This window comes from Andrena cerasifolii, chromosome 1 (genome assembly GCF_050908995.1).
Source record: "Andrena cerasifolii isolate SP2316 chromosome 1, iyAndCera1_principal, whole genome shotgun sequence".
NCBI lineage: Eukaryota > Metazoa > Arthropoda > Insecta > Hymenoptera > Andrenidae > Andrena > Andrena cerasifolii.
In genome coordinates, this window is record NC_135118.1 from 20,169,797 (window position 1) to 20,186,081 (window position 16,285).

General features: G+C 41.5%; 1 protein-coding gene across 1 annotated transcript in view; it reads right to left on the bottom strand.

Moving 5' to 3' along the window:
- Sls (sallimus) overlaps positions 1–12,115 on the bottom strand; it is a 210,430-nt gene extending 198,315 nt beyond the window's left edge. Inside the window, exons 1-12 of the mRNA XM_076829834.1 lie at positions 11,884–12,115; positions 11,484–11,676; positions 10,377–10,490; positions 9,101–9,275; positions 7,681–7,781; positions 7,389–7,598; positions 6,099–6,284; positions 5,913–6,027; positions 4,933–5,174; positions 4,730–4,852; positions 2,973–3,173; positions 1,899–2,107 (exon numbers count right to left, since the gene is read on the bottom strand). Of these exons, the coding sequence (XP_076685949.1) occupies positions 1,899–2,107; positions 2,973–3,173; positions 4,730–4,852; positions 4,933–5,174; positions 5,913–6,027; positions 6,099–6,284; positions 7,389–7,598; positions 7,681–7,781; positions 9,101–9,275; positions 10,377–10,490; positions 11,484–11,676; positions 11,884–12,068 (2,054 nt within the window). The 5' untranslated portion in view covers positions 12,069–12,115. The remainder of the gene's footprint in view (positions 1–1,898; positions 2,108–2,972; positions 3,174–4,729; positions 4,853–4,932; positions 5,175–5,912; positions 6,028–6,098; positions 6,285–7,388; positions 7,599–7,680; positions 7,782–9,100; positions 9,276–10,376; positions 10,491–11,483; positions 11,677–11,883) is intronic.
- Between the last annotated feature and the right edge of the window lie 4,170 nt (positions 12,116–16,285).

Below are 16,285 nucleotides of genomic sequence, written 5' to 3' on the forward strand. Positions count from 1 at the left end.
TTTAATGAACTAAGGGAACATTATACTTCCAGTTTAATTACTATAACAAACTGTACCTATATAATTGGAAATTCATATAAAAACTCGAGAACTAAACAATTTCTCCAGACTTCTAGAATTATTTGATGAAATTTTGAAGTTAATTAATCAAGATCAGTTTCCCCATTAGATTTCAAAGTTACTTTATACGTATGTACAGGGTGTAAAAAATGATATGTCGTGGTTCGAACAGCTGATTCTAGTCTCCTGAATCGGTGATCTGTTAAAAGATTTTACCGCAAAATCGCCCTTGACCTTAAAATTCAGGGCCAAATTTTATTAATTGAAACATGTTTCACTCGCTAAAACGAGAAAAACTGTCGAAGGAACTGTTTTAATTAAACAGTAAACGCCAAAAATGGTACCATTGACACTGTTTATCCTCCCAGTGAGTAGGACACATGAAAATAAAAAAAAACGATCCTGAATTTGGAGGTGAACATCAATCATGCGGTACCATTTTTTAACAGATCGAATCACCTGTACGAGCGACGATAATAATGTTTTTACACCCTGTACATCAATGGATCAGAGCCAGCGATCTTTCCCACTACCATCTTCCAACCACCTAAAGCCTCGGTAACACGTGCATTAACAAATCTGAATAGAATCTAGTTCATAACGCCTCCATTGTGCTCAGACTCCTAAACAAACAGTGGAATAGCTTGCGAAAAAAAAAATAGAGTCAGAAAGTGAGCGTAGTAATACAGTTTGAAACGCAGTTCGTTTGCTTTGGAGCAGCGCCAATCAGCTGCATTTTCCAGATTTAAAACCTCGCGTCGCCGGTCCGTGCAGACTCCGTCCGCACCCCCTCGCAACGAGCCGCGATGGCGTGGACTCGCGTGCGGACAATGCGCGCGTACCGATTTCGTGGCCCTGACCGTCCTCGTGTGGGTGAAAATGGGGCACTTGTCTCTATGAATACAAACGGTGGCGCGTACGTCAACGAGAAAGACACAACGGTCGACCCATATTTATCGCACTAACACGTGGCCGAACGGCGAAGCCAGACAGGCTGCACTTGCCCTGTGCGGACAATGCGATCTCAAAAGAAGGACTGTCCCAAAATTCCTGATATTAAGAACCTTTCCAGGCGCCGAGACGATGGGTAGCAGCGTTGCCGAACTTTCAAACGCAATTGGGGGATTTCGAGGCAGGGTGCAGTTTGTTAATTAAATACACTGTGATACGAGCTACCAATGATCTGGTTTAAGGTGAGATGGAGAGGTGGATAGATGGTTGGACGAAGACGCGGTCGGTTCTGGGGACAAGCGATCGAACCGGAGCAGAGGGCACTTTATCGTATTTCGAAACGTTCGACTTACATGCACCGATATCAAGGTGTAGGTATCTGGTCGACGTGCAGCCATGGACTGACACATCGGCTCCGTTAAAAACGGAGGTGCCCGTCGTCGACGTAGCATGCCCCCCTCGCCTCTTACTACCAGCTCCACCCCCCCGGTCTCCGTCCCGAGCCTACATAGATATAGCCTGATCGTGATCCAGCTCTTTTCGATTATGCTCGGAAGGCGGACGACGACCGAATTACGAGCGTTTCGTTGCTTCGACCCGATTGCAACGGATACACCGAACAGGAAAATGTGGAAGGGCACCGAGGCTCGGTCGAGGAAGCTTGAAAATGTTCGACGAGGGGAACTCTGCCAAATAGCACGGCCGATTGGTAAAAATGATTGTGACACGATTCATCGTCTATGTGCTCCGACTCGACCGGCACCGAAGCTGTAAAAGACAGTTTTACGAGAGTGGTCAGCTTTGGGATCGACGCTGGTTCCGCGTTATTCTTGAACCAGCACCAAGAACTCGCTTCGAAAACGCCTTTGATCGTTGGTCGTACTTGCCGTTGATGGCACAGGGGTTCCTTTAATCGGGACCTCAAGAGCCGACCCAGCCGCACCATGCGTCCGACCTCCAGCAGGAGCTTCTCTCGGTTACCCAGGATGTCCCTTATCTCCGCCCTGGCTCGAGACTCTGCAGCCAGATCCTCTGCCTTCGAGGATCGACGGAGGGATACCACTGTGTCGATTAGGTCGCGTAGCTTCGAGCAGTGCTTGAAAAGGGATATTCCAAGTTAGCATGTGATTGAGAGCGAAGGTTACTCGAGAAATTGAGGGGATTGTTAGTGGCAGGATCTAACACCTGTTTAGTCAACTGATGGGAATTAGAAAAAGACAAGGAAGCTGGTAAAAAAAAATAAGAATTTTATCTGATAACACTAGTTTACAATGAAAATGTATATTTGATGAGAGGTGACTTCTCTTATGGATTTTCTCCCACTGATTTCGAAAATCAAGGTTAAAATTTTTTTATGGGACAGTTTTTAAGATATTGAGATTTTTAAAAAAAATTTACCTCTTCACGGAAAAATAGAAACTGATAAAAAAAAACGTCTAGTTTGTCTTCATATGCGTCGAGCTGATACTTTTGCGCAAAAAATAACACCAACCAGAAGTACATCGACCGAAAAATGACAAAGTTATTAGCGATTGAGTGAATAAATCCAAATACCACATTCTGACAAGTGGCATGCCGGCCACTTTCTTTTGAACCGCTTAACCAATTAAAGATCCCGTTATATATATTTGTTGATCATTTCAATGTCTTTCATTTGGTACCAAGAACGACCAAATCGGGCACATCTAGCTCCAGATATGATTTTTAAAGCGAAGAGGTAAAAAAAATTGGAAAAATCACAATATCCTAAAAACTGTTCCATAAAAAAAAATTTAACCTTGATTTTCGAATTCAGCGGGAGAAAATCCATAAGAGGAGACACCCTCATCAAATGCACATTTTTAGTGTAAACTAGTGTAATCAAAGAGGTGGTAAGAAAGAGGTGTGGATAATTAGGTGCAGATTTCTCTGTCGAGTTTTTGTTTTCATTATTCGTTTCGATTAAAAAAATGATGGTTCACCGTGCGTACATCTTCGACGCTTCGGTGGAAAACAGCGCACACCCTGAGCCTGGTTAATTGTTCTTGTCCAACGGATCGAAGCTGCTTCCAGACCTGGCGCAGCCTTGAGAAGAGACTCGCGTTACTCTCCAGAGGCAGTCTGCAGGATAATCTTAGCACTCGTGCTCCGTTCACTAATTGGCAGCCGTAATCGTACGTCCCCTGGAAAATGTAATGGAATCTTGACACCCGGTAGAGGCTTCACAAACGAAGCTTCTGTAGTCAGATGAACTTCTCAAGATGTATCGTTTTGGGAAATGATTTTAACGTTTCAGCATCGCAGCTGGCTTGGCTAGAAACGCCACTCACGTTGTGGGTAGAGATGGGGTCAAGTTCAATATGTACTCACGAATACGAGTGAATTCCAATGCAAAAGTTTCACTTCATGGGATTCGAATACTACTCATAAGAGGTGACGTTTTATTCTATGTATGCACAGTGGCTCGCATTAATATTCGGACACTTTTTAAAATCGCATAACTTTTTTAGAATTGGTCCAAACAACTTGAGTTTTTTTGAGAAGCTAGAAGGATTAGTTTGCTAACTGACGCGCTTCGTCGTTTTGAAAAAAAAGAATGTATTTTGTTGGAATAGCGAAAAGAATAGTAAAGGTAGATTTAAAATTTTAAAATTTCATCAAAATCGGTTAACGTTGCTCCGAGTTACAAACGTTTAAAGATCGCAAAATAAGGTCGATATTAACCGATTTTTATGAAATTTTAGGCACGTATACAACTTACTGCAATCTACAAACGTTTTTTTTTTAATTTTCATTACAAGCTCACAAAAAAAAGTTTAGAAATCGACCTTTACTATTCTTTTCGCTATTCCAACCAAATACATTTTTTTCCAAAACGACGAAACGCATCAGTTAGCAAACTAATTCTTCTAGCTTTTCAAAAAAACTCAAGTTGTTTGGACCAATTCTAAAAAAGTTATGCGATTTGAAAAAGTGTCCGAATATTAATGCGAGCCACTGTACTTCCAAAGTACTTAGATTATACAGCTGGTTTAAAACATCAGGAGGAGTACCCGCAGGGTTCGGGAATGTATTAGTAACTACTTTGACGTTTGAAAGAATCGAATGTCGTAAAATTAGTACTCGAACCCTGAAAGACAAAAATCTACAGACTGCATGAATACCGCAAATATTATATAAGTACATCGTATCTACACTGCGATTTCACTCGAATTCTATATTATAAACAGAAAACTATCCTAGGTAAACTATGAATCACAAAAGTTTCGATTATACTTGAAAGTACCATTTACTTTCCTCAAACTACTTATAGAGTTTTTCTTTTTCAAAGTACTCGTGAACTGTTCGAAAGTCAGATTTCAACTTAGTTCCAATATACTCCATCCCATCACTAATTGGTCCATTGCCAGATGACAAAGGCATTAGGTTGGTACATATGAAATTGATTTAAATGAAAATACTTTTCCTTTTTAACTATTTTCTTTATTTACCTTTTTTGAGTTTCTGTGACATTTCTCGATTCGCAAGCCAGCGTCAGCAATTGTTACAGTATCTCCACCATAAACAATGGAACTTTTACGTAACCCGTCATCGACAATTTCGTGTGCACCAACCCAATACATACATCGAGTCATAAGAAGTCTCTGTATTCTAAGAGCAAGTTCCCTTAGATTTTCAGAACTACGTAGACTTTGAAACAATTGAAAGGTATTAAAATTCAAGCAGCCTGCTACCACACCTTCGCGGTTTCCTGAAACGACTGGTGCTCTTCCTTCTGCGACTGTATTTCGATCGCGTTGCAGCCAATCTCCATGTGATTTTTCAGGAGAACGTCGTACAGGTCGTTCAGCCACTTAACAGCCTGCAGCAATGCATGGTCGTGAGCAGATTGTAGTTTAACTTACACGTATTGCAGGGGATAATGTTACGGGATGTTGTTACCTGTTCAGCGTCGCTTTCATAGGTGTGTATCAAAGCGATCTGCTTCAGAGACAGTTTCTGCAGTTCAACGCTGTCGTTGAAGATATTTTTCCTGGCGTTCGTTGCATCCAAAATATCTCTGACGTTCACTATGTCCTCGCCATAGTCGACTTGCACGTCTCGGCCCAGAGCATCCTTCACGGGCATGGAGAGTATGTCCGACAGCTTCTCGCCTTCCTTCACCAACTCACACTCCAGGGTTTCTGTGGAGTTAGGCCGGCGCCACAGAAATAAAACGTAATCAAATATAACAACGTCTCGAGGTCATTTCACCTGACTCGTGTAATTTTAATTAGTCATTGTAATGGATATCTAGGTATCACACAAAATGTTACCAGTGGAGATAATTAATTAGGATTTCATTTCGTAGGTGAATTTTATGTATAATTAACAAACACAGTTTCGAGATTTGTAGCTGTAAGAGGGTTGACTGAGTGACTTGGGATTTTACGGAATTTTGGAATAGATGGGGCGTAGAATTTGGGATAGGGAGTGAAGCATTTTTCAGAAGGAAACAAGGGAGGATTGGAAAAGTGTAGGATACAGTAACTTAGGGAGCTGTGGGGAATGGCTAGAGACATCTGCATTTTAAGAACTACTAGGTCATCTTGAAAGTATCGCAGTTTTTCCGTCGAGATCGGACACTGTTATATTCTTGTTTCCTTATTTCCTTTCGTGGTTATAGATACTCTTAATTTCTCTTGATATTTAATAGTTGGAAATTATATTGCTCAGTAACGATGAAACTAATTGTAAGCGAGTATTACGGAACTAGTGAACCCCATAGAAGTTCCGTATTTAAAATCTGTGCATTTCTCCTTTTAATTTTTTAATCTCCAAGGTAAGTAGAATACATTCTTGAAGTTTGAATATGTTTTTAAATGCAGTACGAGTACGAGTGTAATCATTAATCGAGTAATACTTGATGAAAGGCTATTTACCAAGAACAGCTTGACTCTGCTCCAACTTATGAAGGTTCGCACTAGCCTGAGAGAAATCGTGAGTCCTATTGCCCATCACCAGTTTGTCGAACACTTCGCTCGTCTTGTCAAAGTACTGAAACAGGAGGAATGGGAGTGTAATAATATCTATTTCTGCAGCTTCCCCTTCGCTCCTGAACAAGGTACCTCGGAGACCAGCCTGAAGAACCTTTGCGAAGTGATTAGCACGTTGCGCCGTCTCTCGAGCCTGGTCGCGAAGCTGCGACAAACGAAGTCCATGAAGTCTCTCTGAGATTTCAGGTCCCCGGATAAACGTGTGCTTGGCAAACTGTCGATCCTGTGGAGCAGTTCCGCGTATCGACCGTAAGTCTCCTGAAATCGAGATGAATTTCAGCGGAGGTAAAAAACGAATGTCTTCTTCGTGTTCTTCTGTGTAGAGCTGCTTAGAGCTACTTTCCTTTCTATAACGTCATTCTATGTTATAAAAATCTTCTCCACTTTCAAGGATTAGAAGTATTACTGTTCTATTGACCATATGTGGATACCTAAGGGTGTCATGGACTACTCGCTAATTGGAGGTCACATGAAAATATACGGAGACATTATTTCGCACTGAAAAGAATACCAGTCTGTAATAGTCTATCGAGGTGGTGTTACGTTGAAAATAATATTTAAGAAATATCGAGTAAATCCTAATAATATTTAAAAAATATCGAGTAAATCCTAATAATATTGAAAAAATATCGAGTAAATCCTAATAATATTTAAAAAATATCGAGTAAATCCTAATGATATTTAAAAAATATCGAGTAAATCCTAATAATATTTAAAAAATATCGAGTAAATCCTAATAATATTTAAAAAATATCGAGTAAATCCTAATAATATTTAAAAAATATCGAGTAAATCCTAATGATATTTAAAAAATATCGAGTAAATCCTAATGATATTTAAAAAATATCGAGTAAATCCTAATAATATTTAAAAAATATCGAGTAAATCCTAATAATATTTAAAAAATATCGAGTAAATCCTAATAATATTTAAAAAATATCGAGTAAATCCTAATAATATTTAAAAAAATATCGAGTAAATCCTAATAATATTTAAAAAATATCGAGTAAATCCTAATAATATTTAAAAAATATCGAGTAAATTCTAATAATATTTAAAAACTATCGAGTAAATCCTAATATTTCACAATTCAGGTACTTAAATTCAACTTCACGAAGGAGCAAGTATTATTTATTTTTAATATACCAGAAGTCATTCAACTTTTCCATGGCACGCATGTTATACTCATACGAAGCTTCAAGAGATACGATGACATTATTTATTACAGCCTGATATGTCCATTTATTTCCATGTAACCAGGATGGAGTGTACTCGTAGCAATCGAATGATTCCTCGTTCGTTCTATATCACTTGACAATTAATTTTAATATGCATTCGATGGCCCAATTTGCTCGCGCTTACCCTGCACTCCAGTTCCAGTTCCTCGTGCCTCCTTCGGAGCTCCTCCGAGGACGAAACATCGAACCCAACCTGGCAACAGGAATTCAGCATTGCGTCAGCTGGTCCAAGGATCCAGTCTGTGACACGCGACACACCCTTCTCGAGATCGCCGATTACTCGGGCGGTGTCCAGGTTCCTTTCCATTTCTGACCAGGAATTTTCGATGTCCACCTAGCAGGGCATAAAACCACCTCGAATACACACAGGTATAAAACAAACACGTTTCTGCGTCATCTCGAAATGGAAGAGGTACCTGCTTCGATTCAATGGAATCTATAAGCTCGTGGATTCGTTTCATAGCGTCCAGAGCATCCTTCGCCGAGTCCCTGCTCATCGAACTCACCAAGCTTCTGCCTGTACAATAACGATACCAATAACGACACACCTTAACCCCTGCTAACACTGAAATTCTCCTCTTTCTCTTTCTCGCTTTCGCAAGTTTTCTTTTGTAAAGTGTACTGTGCAATAAAGAATTATTGTTATCAAAAGGAGAAACAGCCAAAGCTTCTTACTTAAAAGAAAACACTGATCGATAACGAAGTAAATTCTGAATAAACACTAATGACAATACGCTTCGACGTATATACATACAAAATTCTATTATCACGACTGATTTCTTTGAAATTCCAGAGATACATATAAAGAACGTGGTTCTATGAGTAAACTATCTTCTATGTATTTCTCTCTTTTTCGCGTTCCTTCTAACAAGGGATGTTCGGTCACCCGAGCAGTCCATTTTTTTTAAACCGCGTAGGCTTGTAGAGGACCTCGACAGAAGTATCGCGAGATTTTTCGTCTGTGCCCATTTTCGGTTCTTCAGGATGAAAGCACACCCTAAATCTTAACGAGTGCTCTCCTATTTTCCAGAATATCTTGAAAACAATACTGGATCCAAAACAAATGATATAAAGAAAGTTTAATATTTTTTTTTGTACACTGTATAAAACTATATAATCGAATTGTTTAAACCTTGCGATTTGGAACATTTTACTCTTTAAATTACAAATTTTACACAATTTGATTATACGGTTTTATAGAACATAAAAAGCCGTTAAGTTTTAATTGTAATATTTCTTTTATATCTACCACAGTTTTCAAGATGTGCAGGGAAGTAGGGGATCACACATTAACGTTTAAGGGTTGTTTTCGCCCCGAAGAACTGAAACATGCAGGAACGAAAAATTGCCTGATACCTCTATTGCGGTCCTCTGCAAACCTGCAGAATTAAAAAAAACAAAAACTGAATGTTCGGGTAACTTCCCACCTAAGTAATGTCATTAGACCTCTCATGTTCGAATGAAAGAGCGAGGAAGACTTCTGTGGGGTGGCCTCGAATCGGAAGATGAAGATCGAAGGAAATAAATGACATTCGCGCGGCACTGTCCATGCTCGCCGTTTTTGCACCCTCGCGCCGCGGCGAGCACGCGTCTCGCGTCTCGCTTCCTAAGAAACGTTCTTGCCCGACGTCCGGTTAAGCCGGTTTTTCAATTTTTAAGGGCAATCTAGCCGCAAGTGTCTATCCCCCGGTACGACTGGCTCGATCGTTCGCGCCGCGTTAGACCAGGAAATAACCATTAGGCCGCGACTGCGACGCGACCGATAGCGTTGGCACCGTTCAAGCGGTAAGGGACGGCGATCGCGAAGGGACAGCCGGGAAACGTTCGCGTTTTCACCTGAGTGGAGGGCGTATCGGGCGACGGATGCCAATTCCGTGCTCATTTCCCAGTAGGACTCCAGATCGTCGTCAGACTCTGACATCCGGAACCCATCCAGGGTGGACAATCTTTGGTGAAGGTCTGCCATCTTTGAAACCAGATCCACCGCGTCCTTGCCGTAGTCCTCTATTTTCTGCGAGAACAGGAGATATCGTGAACATTATTCGGAAGGTGAAACTGGTCCGGGAGTAAATGAGAGTGAAAGTGTAACGACTTCCTGCAGGATAATTGTAATTAGCGTGCTTGTACATGGACGTTTCTCTCACGAGTCATTACGGATGCGGCTATGGAAGTTGTGCTATTATGGAGGGGTCAAGAATTTGAAAGGATAATGGAATTTCTTGGCTCTTAATTGCCCAGTTGTATGCGACGTCTACGGGCTTTCTTGTGGGAACGTAGTAGACTATTTTCTTTGGAATATACTGGAATAATTGGTTGGAGGAGTAAAGGGTATAAGGTGGTGGAACATTTGATCGAATCACTGCCAGGTGACTTTATCGTGGAGGAAGGATGGAAGTTAAATTAAATTGAAGGGGGCGTTCGTTTTATGAGTTCTCATTCGTAGTATGAATTTTGGGCAAAACTGATTGGGTAGATCGGGGGCGGTAGGGGGCACTTTGACTTTGGAATACGCTTACGCAAAAACTATTACAGTTACAACAACAGTTTCTTTTATGAAAATGTTACTTACTTATCTGACATTATTTGAGCCACAACAGTCTCGCTTGTATGTCAAGTAATATTGCGGTTATTAGTAAAAAATAAGAAGCGGAGAAAGTCTTACAACCGACCCTGACTCTGATGTTACAATCGCCTCCGACCAGGTTTTTCAACTTAAATTATAAATTTGTATTAACGGCACACTTGAAAGTGACAAGTAACGATCAGTATTACTTTAAAAATGGCCAGATTAAATATTAAAAAATAGAGGAAACACGTACTTGCAAACGGAGTATTTATATTACAATTTTAAATCAGTAAAGAAAAGTTACTTTAGGGTATCGAAAAGTTATTTTCTTCACTGTGTATGTCTATTGTGTATCTATACTCTATTCTTCATCTTATATCCAAAATTTGTGTTAATATCTATCATACGTTTTGAGATAATTAACGTGTTACAATCGCTCCCCTGTCACTATTGCCCCCGGTCTACCCTAATTAGATGTTTAGCCTAGTACCCTTAATCAAACGTGGTTATAACGCTAATAGAGCTCGGCTTATTATTCAATATTACCACACGCTTCTGAATCCATTCTGCGTGATCGTATGATCTGTTACCACCCAACTCGTGCGGCAGCTGAGCGAGATCCACGTGAAACTGAAGCCTGGTCAAGGTAAGGTACGTTGGCTGAAACAACAACGAAGAGGAGACGAATTAATTTGCGTCATATTGAACGCGCTCCGAGAATCCGTTGATTAGCTCGTCTATATCGTGATTTTTTAATGAAATGACATCATCAGTAGGATAGATCGCGCGATAAGTGATTGAGGCACGTGCTTGTGAGGAGCGACACTTTTCCGACGAAATCGTAGAAAAATGTTGAAGCCTAAATGGCGAGTGGTAGAACTGGTATGTCTGGTCGACGCAAGGAAGTCGTGTATTATGTAACTTGTGGGCAAACGCGAATGATTAGAAAACCATGGTCCAATACATATTGAGATTTTTCGTGGAGGATATATTGCTATAAATGAAATCTGACTCTTTAATTTTTAATATAAGAAAACTAAAGATGTATGGATGTTACTGTGCGTCCTCTGGGCCAGCAGCAATGCTACTAACAATAAGTCAAGCGCGCAAGTAGAAATGGCGGGTAATAGACAGACACATTCAGCGCGTCAACGGGCGAACCCACGATGAGATTTCACAGGAGGCTTTTCTATCACGAGATGAAAATCTCAGCTACAACTAAATGTAAATAATGAAAATAGTCGCGAGACGTAGGAGATTTTTGAAAATATATAATTTCACGAAACTAATGACAAAATAACTAAAAAAAGTAATAAAATAATGAAATATTTGTCGTACGGCTTTTACTTATTATTCAAAATTCATAAGGAAAAAACTGTGACTTCCTCAAAGATGCATAAAAACATGGTCCAAAATTCAGATGAGTCGAATCGCTAGTTTCTTTAAAAAAAACTCCGCAATTTTGCTATGTTTTTAGTCCCAAAATAGGATTCTCTTTTTAAGGAAACCTTCTTCAAATTGAAATCTCTTTAGAAGCAATTTCTTTTAAATATTATTACGGTTTTCAGAATTGAACAATTCTCCTAAATTTCAGGAGACTTTCGTTGAACCTCAGAAACACTTTCCTCATTTGCATTTTAATTAAATACCAACCTCTCCTTCCTTATGGGATTTCGTGCAACTGTCGACCCTTTTGTCCCAGAAGCCCTCAGGGCGAACCACGATCACGGAAGTGGCAGACGATCCAAGAAGCACCATCGACAGCCTTATGCACGACCTTGCAACGCGCCATGAACCCCTTCGTGCATCCACGATCAGCACTAGCCCGTTCCACTTGGTTTCCTCGCTGTCAATACAATAACATCTCTCGTAACCCACATCCACCGTGCAAGAAACATCGAATCGTAACACACAATGCAATCTAATTCATAAAAACCCTAATTATTCTCCAGAAGAAAACCCAAAAACATATTTGAATCCTCGGACAGACACTTCACGCGTAGCAATCCAAATATATCAAACACAGAGCCAACAAAGCTACGTTTACAATTACCTAAAAATGGACAAGAAGTACGCGACGAGGGATTCCAATCTCGGCTTCGTGGTGGGCTGAAGCTCCGACGGCACATTGACGACTATCAAAGGTCTCCCTTCACGATCACGTCCCCCAGGAATGTACGCGAGCTTCGATTCGAGGGCTTCCAAAATGTCCACTGCCTCGAGGCTCTTCGTGGGCATGGCTGGCTGCGTGCCGAATATTATTTCATCGCCTGGAACCGGCCCGCGCGCCTGTCTACGTTTGCACAATATCGCGGACAGGATTCCGAGGACAGGCACGCGTTACTCCAGCCAGGAATTCTCACAACTTATGCTAAGTAGACGGGCGACGTAACACTAGACGGCAGATCGGCCGGGTAAACGATCGGTGTCACGATCGGCGGAATTGTGTTACGCGCGATCTGGTCCGTTGGCTGCAAAAACGGCCTCGTGGCTCGCGTAGCAGGATACACAGTCACCCACGGGCCTGCACGCGCCGCTTGGCCCCATACGCGAAACCGATCGTTCCTCCTGGAGCCGCGCAGACCGTGCACGCACGTACATCCGATGCAGATCGAGGGACCCGATTCACATTTCTATCGGAGCACAGGGCACGGTGAAAGTTGGGCACACTCGAGACGTTCCGTCGCACCTTTCCTCCAGAACCTTGACCAACAGAGCCTCCGCTCACATTGTCATCCGCGAGAACGTCGCCAGCACTGTTCGATTAAAGTTCAACGAACCCGAACGAAATATTCGCCGGGCCGCGTCTGGTGGGACGAAACTCGTCGATGGCAGACGAGGTGGGTCCGATTTTCCCAGCCCGACAGAAAGTCGAAACGGCCTCCGGGTCGGTGGCAGCCGCGGGTATGGGACCGTTAGCGGAAATGCCGCGACAGCTGTTGCAAAGGGAGGAGTGTGGTCGCGGGCGCAGGTGCACGTGGCCGACGGGCGCTCGTCTCCGCGACGGAATCGCGCGCGGAAATTGTCCAAGGCGGGCTCGACCTCGTCCAGCGAAACGGAAAAACTGTCACGTGCAGAGGCGCGCGGCCACGTGCACGACGAGCACGTACGTGGAAGCCGAAGAGCGGAGCTGCAGCTGCGACGGAGGCTGCAGGGAAACCGAAAGCCATCTCGCTGCTCCATTCAGGTACAACGGTACTCTGGCACCGATTAACCGTCTTCCCCTTCTCTTTCCCTTCCTCGTGGTCTTCCCTCGGCTTTGCCGCGTTCACGGCCTCTTTCCGCGGCGACGCGCGTCCCCTTTTGTATTCCAGCGAGCGCCTCGCGGAAATTCTGCCCGGCAGGAGAAATGGATGGTTTCTTTTTGTTCGGGGTTGCACGGTGACGAACTGTGGGGCTCGCCGGATGAATGTTAAATGTTGGCGAAGGTATTCGTGCTTACAAAGAGACGTTCCTAACTCGAAAATTCGGATTTTAATGACAATTCGGGTGAATGTAGGGTACCTACATTGGAGTATGCGAGGAATAATAGTTTTGTACAAGGAGCAATAGTTTTTCTCGGGGAATTTACTCTGAAGGGGCGAGATCAGTTGTTAAAATTGTCGCACTTTTTGTTTCCTTGAGGGGAAGCTCTGTTTAGGACGCTAGGAGTAAGGTGATACTTGGGAATTTTTTTCTAAGAAACTGTTTAGCGGATCTCTTCCAAACTTTCAGGGTATTTTAGATCATATTCAAACAGTAAAAATTAATTTTTTCGTTACAAAGTGTTTGGTAGAATTGGAGATATAGAGACACGTTCGTTACCCCTTAAGGAGTAATGCCACTGTAGCCAGGAAGAGCAGCCTGATTTTCAGATTTATTTATGCGAGAATAGTGGATGGAATACAAAATCTGTTTGAAGGCCTTTATTCTACATACCTCGAAGTATGATCGCGATTTTTTAAAAAAAAATTAAATATAAAATTGCGGCGCCACAGCTGAACAAAAGAAGCTTCTTCTAAAAAACAGGGTTTCGCGGCGGGAAAGATTTGTCCTTCAATTTTTTACCTAGAACAAAAAACCAACAATTTTTTAAGTCTATATTAGATTATCTCGGGAAATACACGAGGGAATTAAAAAATACTGTTTTTTGTAAGAATGCTTCGCGATTGAACAAAACGTTTCAACAGTTTTTCACGTTACTTTTTGTTCAATCACGCAGCATTCTTACAAAAAACAGTATTTTTTCATTTCCTCGCGTACTTCCCGAGAGAATCTTATACAGAACTCAAAAATGTTTGGTTTTTTGTTCTGGGTGAAAAATTTAAGGAGAAATCTTTCCGGCTGCGGAACATTGTTTTTCAGAAGAAGCTTCTTTAAATTGAACCGTGGCCCCGTCATTTTGTGTAAAAATGTTTTTAAAAACTTGTGATCATACTTCAAGGTATGTAGAATAAAGGCCTTCAAACAAATTTTTGTATTCTATTCACTATACTCGCATAAAAAATTCTCAAAATCAGGCTGCCTTTCCAGGCTCTACAGTGGCAATACCCCTTAACATAACTATATTTTTCTTTTGGTAGTGCGATGGAGTATAAAAAACTGGACAATGCATATATTCAATAGCCACTCCCACTCTCTTGACCTTATCTCTGGATCCCTGACATCCTTCAGATCATTAGTGTTTCGGTATCTTGAAACCGGTCAGGAGTGACACTACTTTCTACACTTTGTACATATGCATATATCTGTAAGCGTAATCAACGTTAAGTGCAACGACTTGTAACCTAGTAGTAAGTTTTTCCTATTTTTTCTTATGTTTTGCAATAATGTATTTAAAGGATTATACTCGTTAATAACAATAATAAGAATAATAATAATATTTAAAGTTTTGTTCTATCCCGCACCGTTGCATAGTTATATTAAAAAACGAAAAACCTAATAAACTAAGGGGGAATTTTTTGGGCTAAAAACATAACAGAATCTGGAATTATTTTTTTAAGAAACTAGTGATTCGATTCATCTGAAATTTGGACGACGTTTTTACGAATCCCTGAAGAAGTTGCAGTTTTTTTCTTATTAATTTTTAATAATAAATATATGAGTTATGCATGGTCTACCATCGCGTCGTGCAAAATTTGTCGTCCGCTGGTATGCGTGATATTTATCTTCCAGGTAATCGGAACCAGAAAAAGGAAACGGCGCTTTACTTTATACATATGTAGCTTCAGTTTCATGAACCAGAATAAAACAAAAAAATTTACTAAGAAAAGCGGTGAGTTTTCAAACTGAAAGGTCTAAACCTTTAATTTTTGCTGTCCAATTTCCCGCCAATTTTCGTATGTAACAAAAGAAGTACATACAGAACTTATGGGTATTCTGGTTCAAGAAAGTTCGATAAATCACTTTAATTTATTAAACTTAACAGTTTCATTCGACCCCCGATTTCGCATGAACGTTGCCCACGCTGGTAGTCAATATGCTTCTTTGTCTACCGTCCGCGCAATTTTAAAGGTTCTCTATTATAGAAAGGAAGCTTTGTGGGGGAGATTGGGAATTGGTCTGCTCGTGAAATCGTGATAACGCGAAACCGTTGCAAACGTTGCTCGATAGCGATGAAATCACTGGCGACCCAAGACGCGGTGTGTTTTACAGTCGCTGCGAGGAATATTTTTCCGCTGGGTGATTTATAGGTGCGACTGACCTCTTACTCGAGGTCAAGTCACGCAGTCGCGCAGGATATTTTGACGTCGGCTACTTTGCCGTATAAAATCTAGCGGATCAGAGATCTACAGTGAACACTGTCGCTTAATCGATACTGGTTCCTGTAAATTTGGTGGTTTCGCAAAACAATTAAATGAAACAATATATTTCCCAAAATATTGTATAATACGCGCGCAACAAAGTCTATCGACTTACGATCGGATCCGCAGGGGGAAAGTAATTCGCGAACGATATTCTCGATGGCGTTTCAGCAAGCAGCGCGAGAAACCAGTATCGCCTTTTTGTACCGCCTCCGTTGACCGACACGAGGTACCGCATGGTCCCACCCTGAGGCATGCGGGATGACCGCGAAGGACGATGGAAGCTTGTTCCCACGTCCAGCGCAAAACCTCAAATACTTTCGTCGTTCGAGCATATTAGCTTCCACAGCGTGCCCTTATAATCCAGGCATACTTCAAGGATAAATCTCCAATCTCATAAAACAGAGTTGAAGAAAGAGTTGACGTTTACGTACGGCCCAATTCGGCTCGGTCTCCGTGCAAGTGCCATTTTTACATTCGACCACCTCGCATCTGCTTTCCTTCGGGTCTAGTGCTCGAAATAACAACATTGCGCCTAGATGCAAGGTTCTCAGAAAAGGCGAACTATTATAAGTGGGCATTCACAGAAGTCAGATGCATCGCGTAAAAGGTACAAAGCCCCCGCTGAAGATTTCAATGAACTTCGCCCAGCTGGCAGACGAATTATTAGAT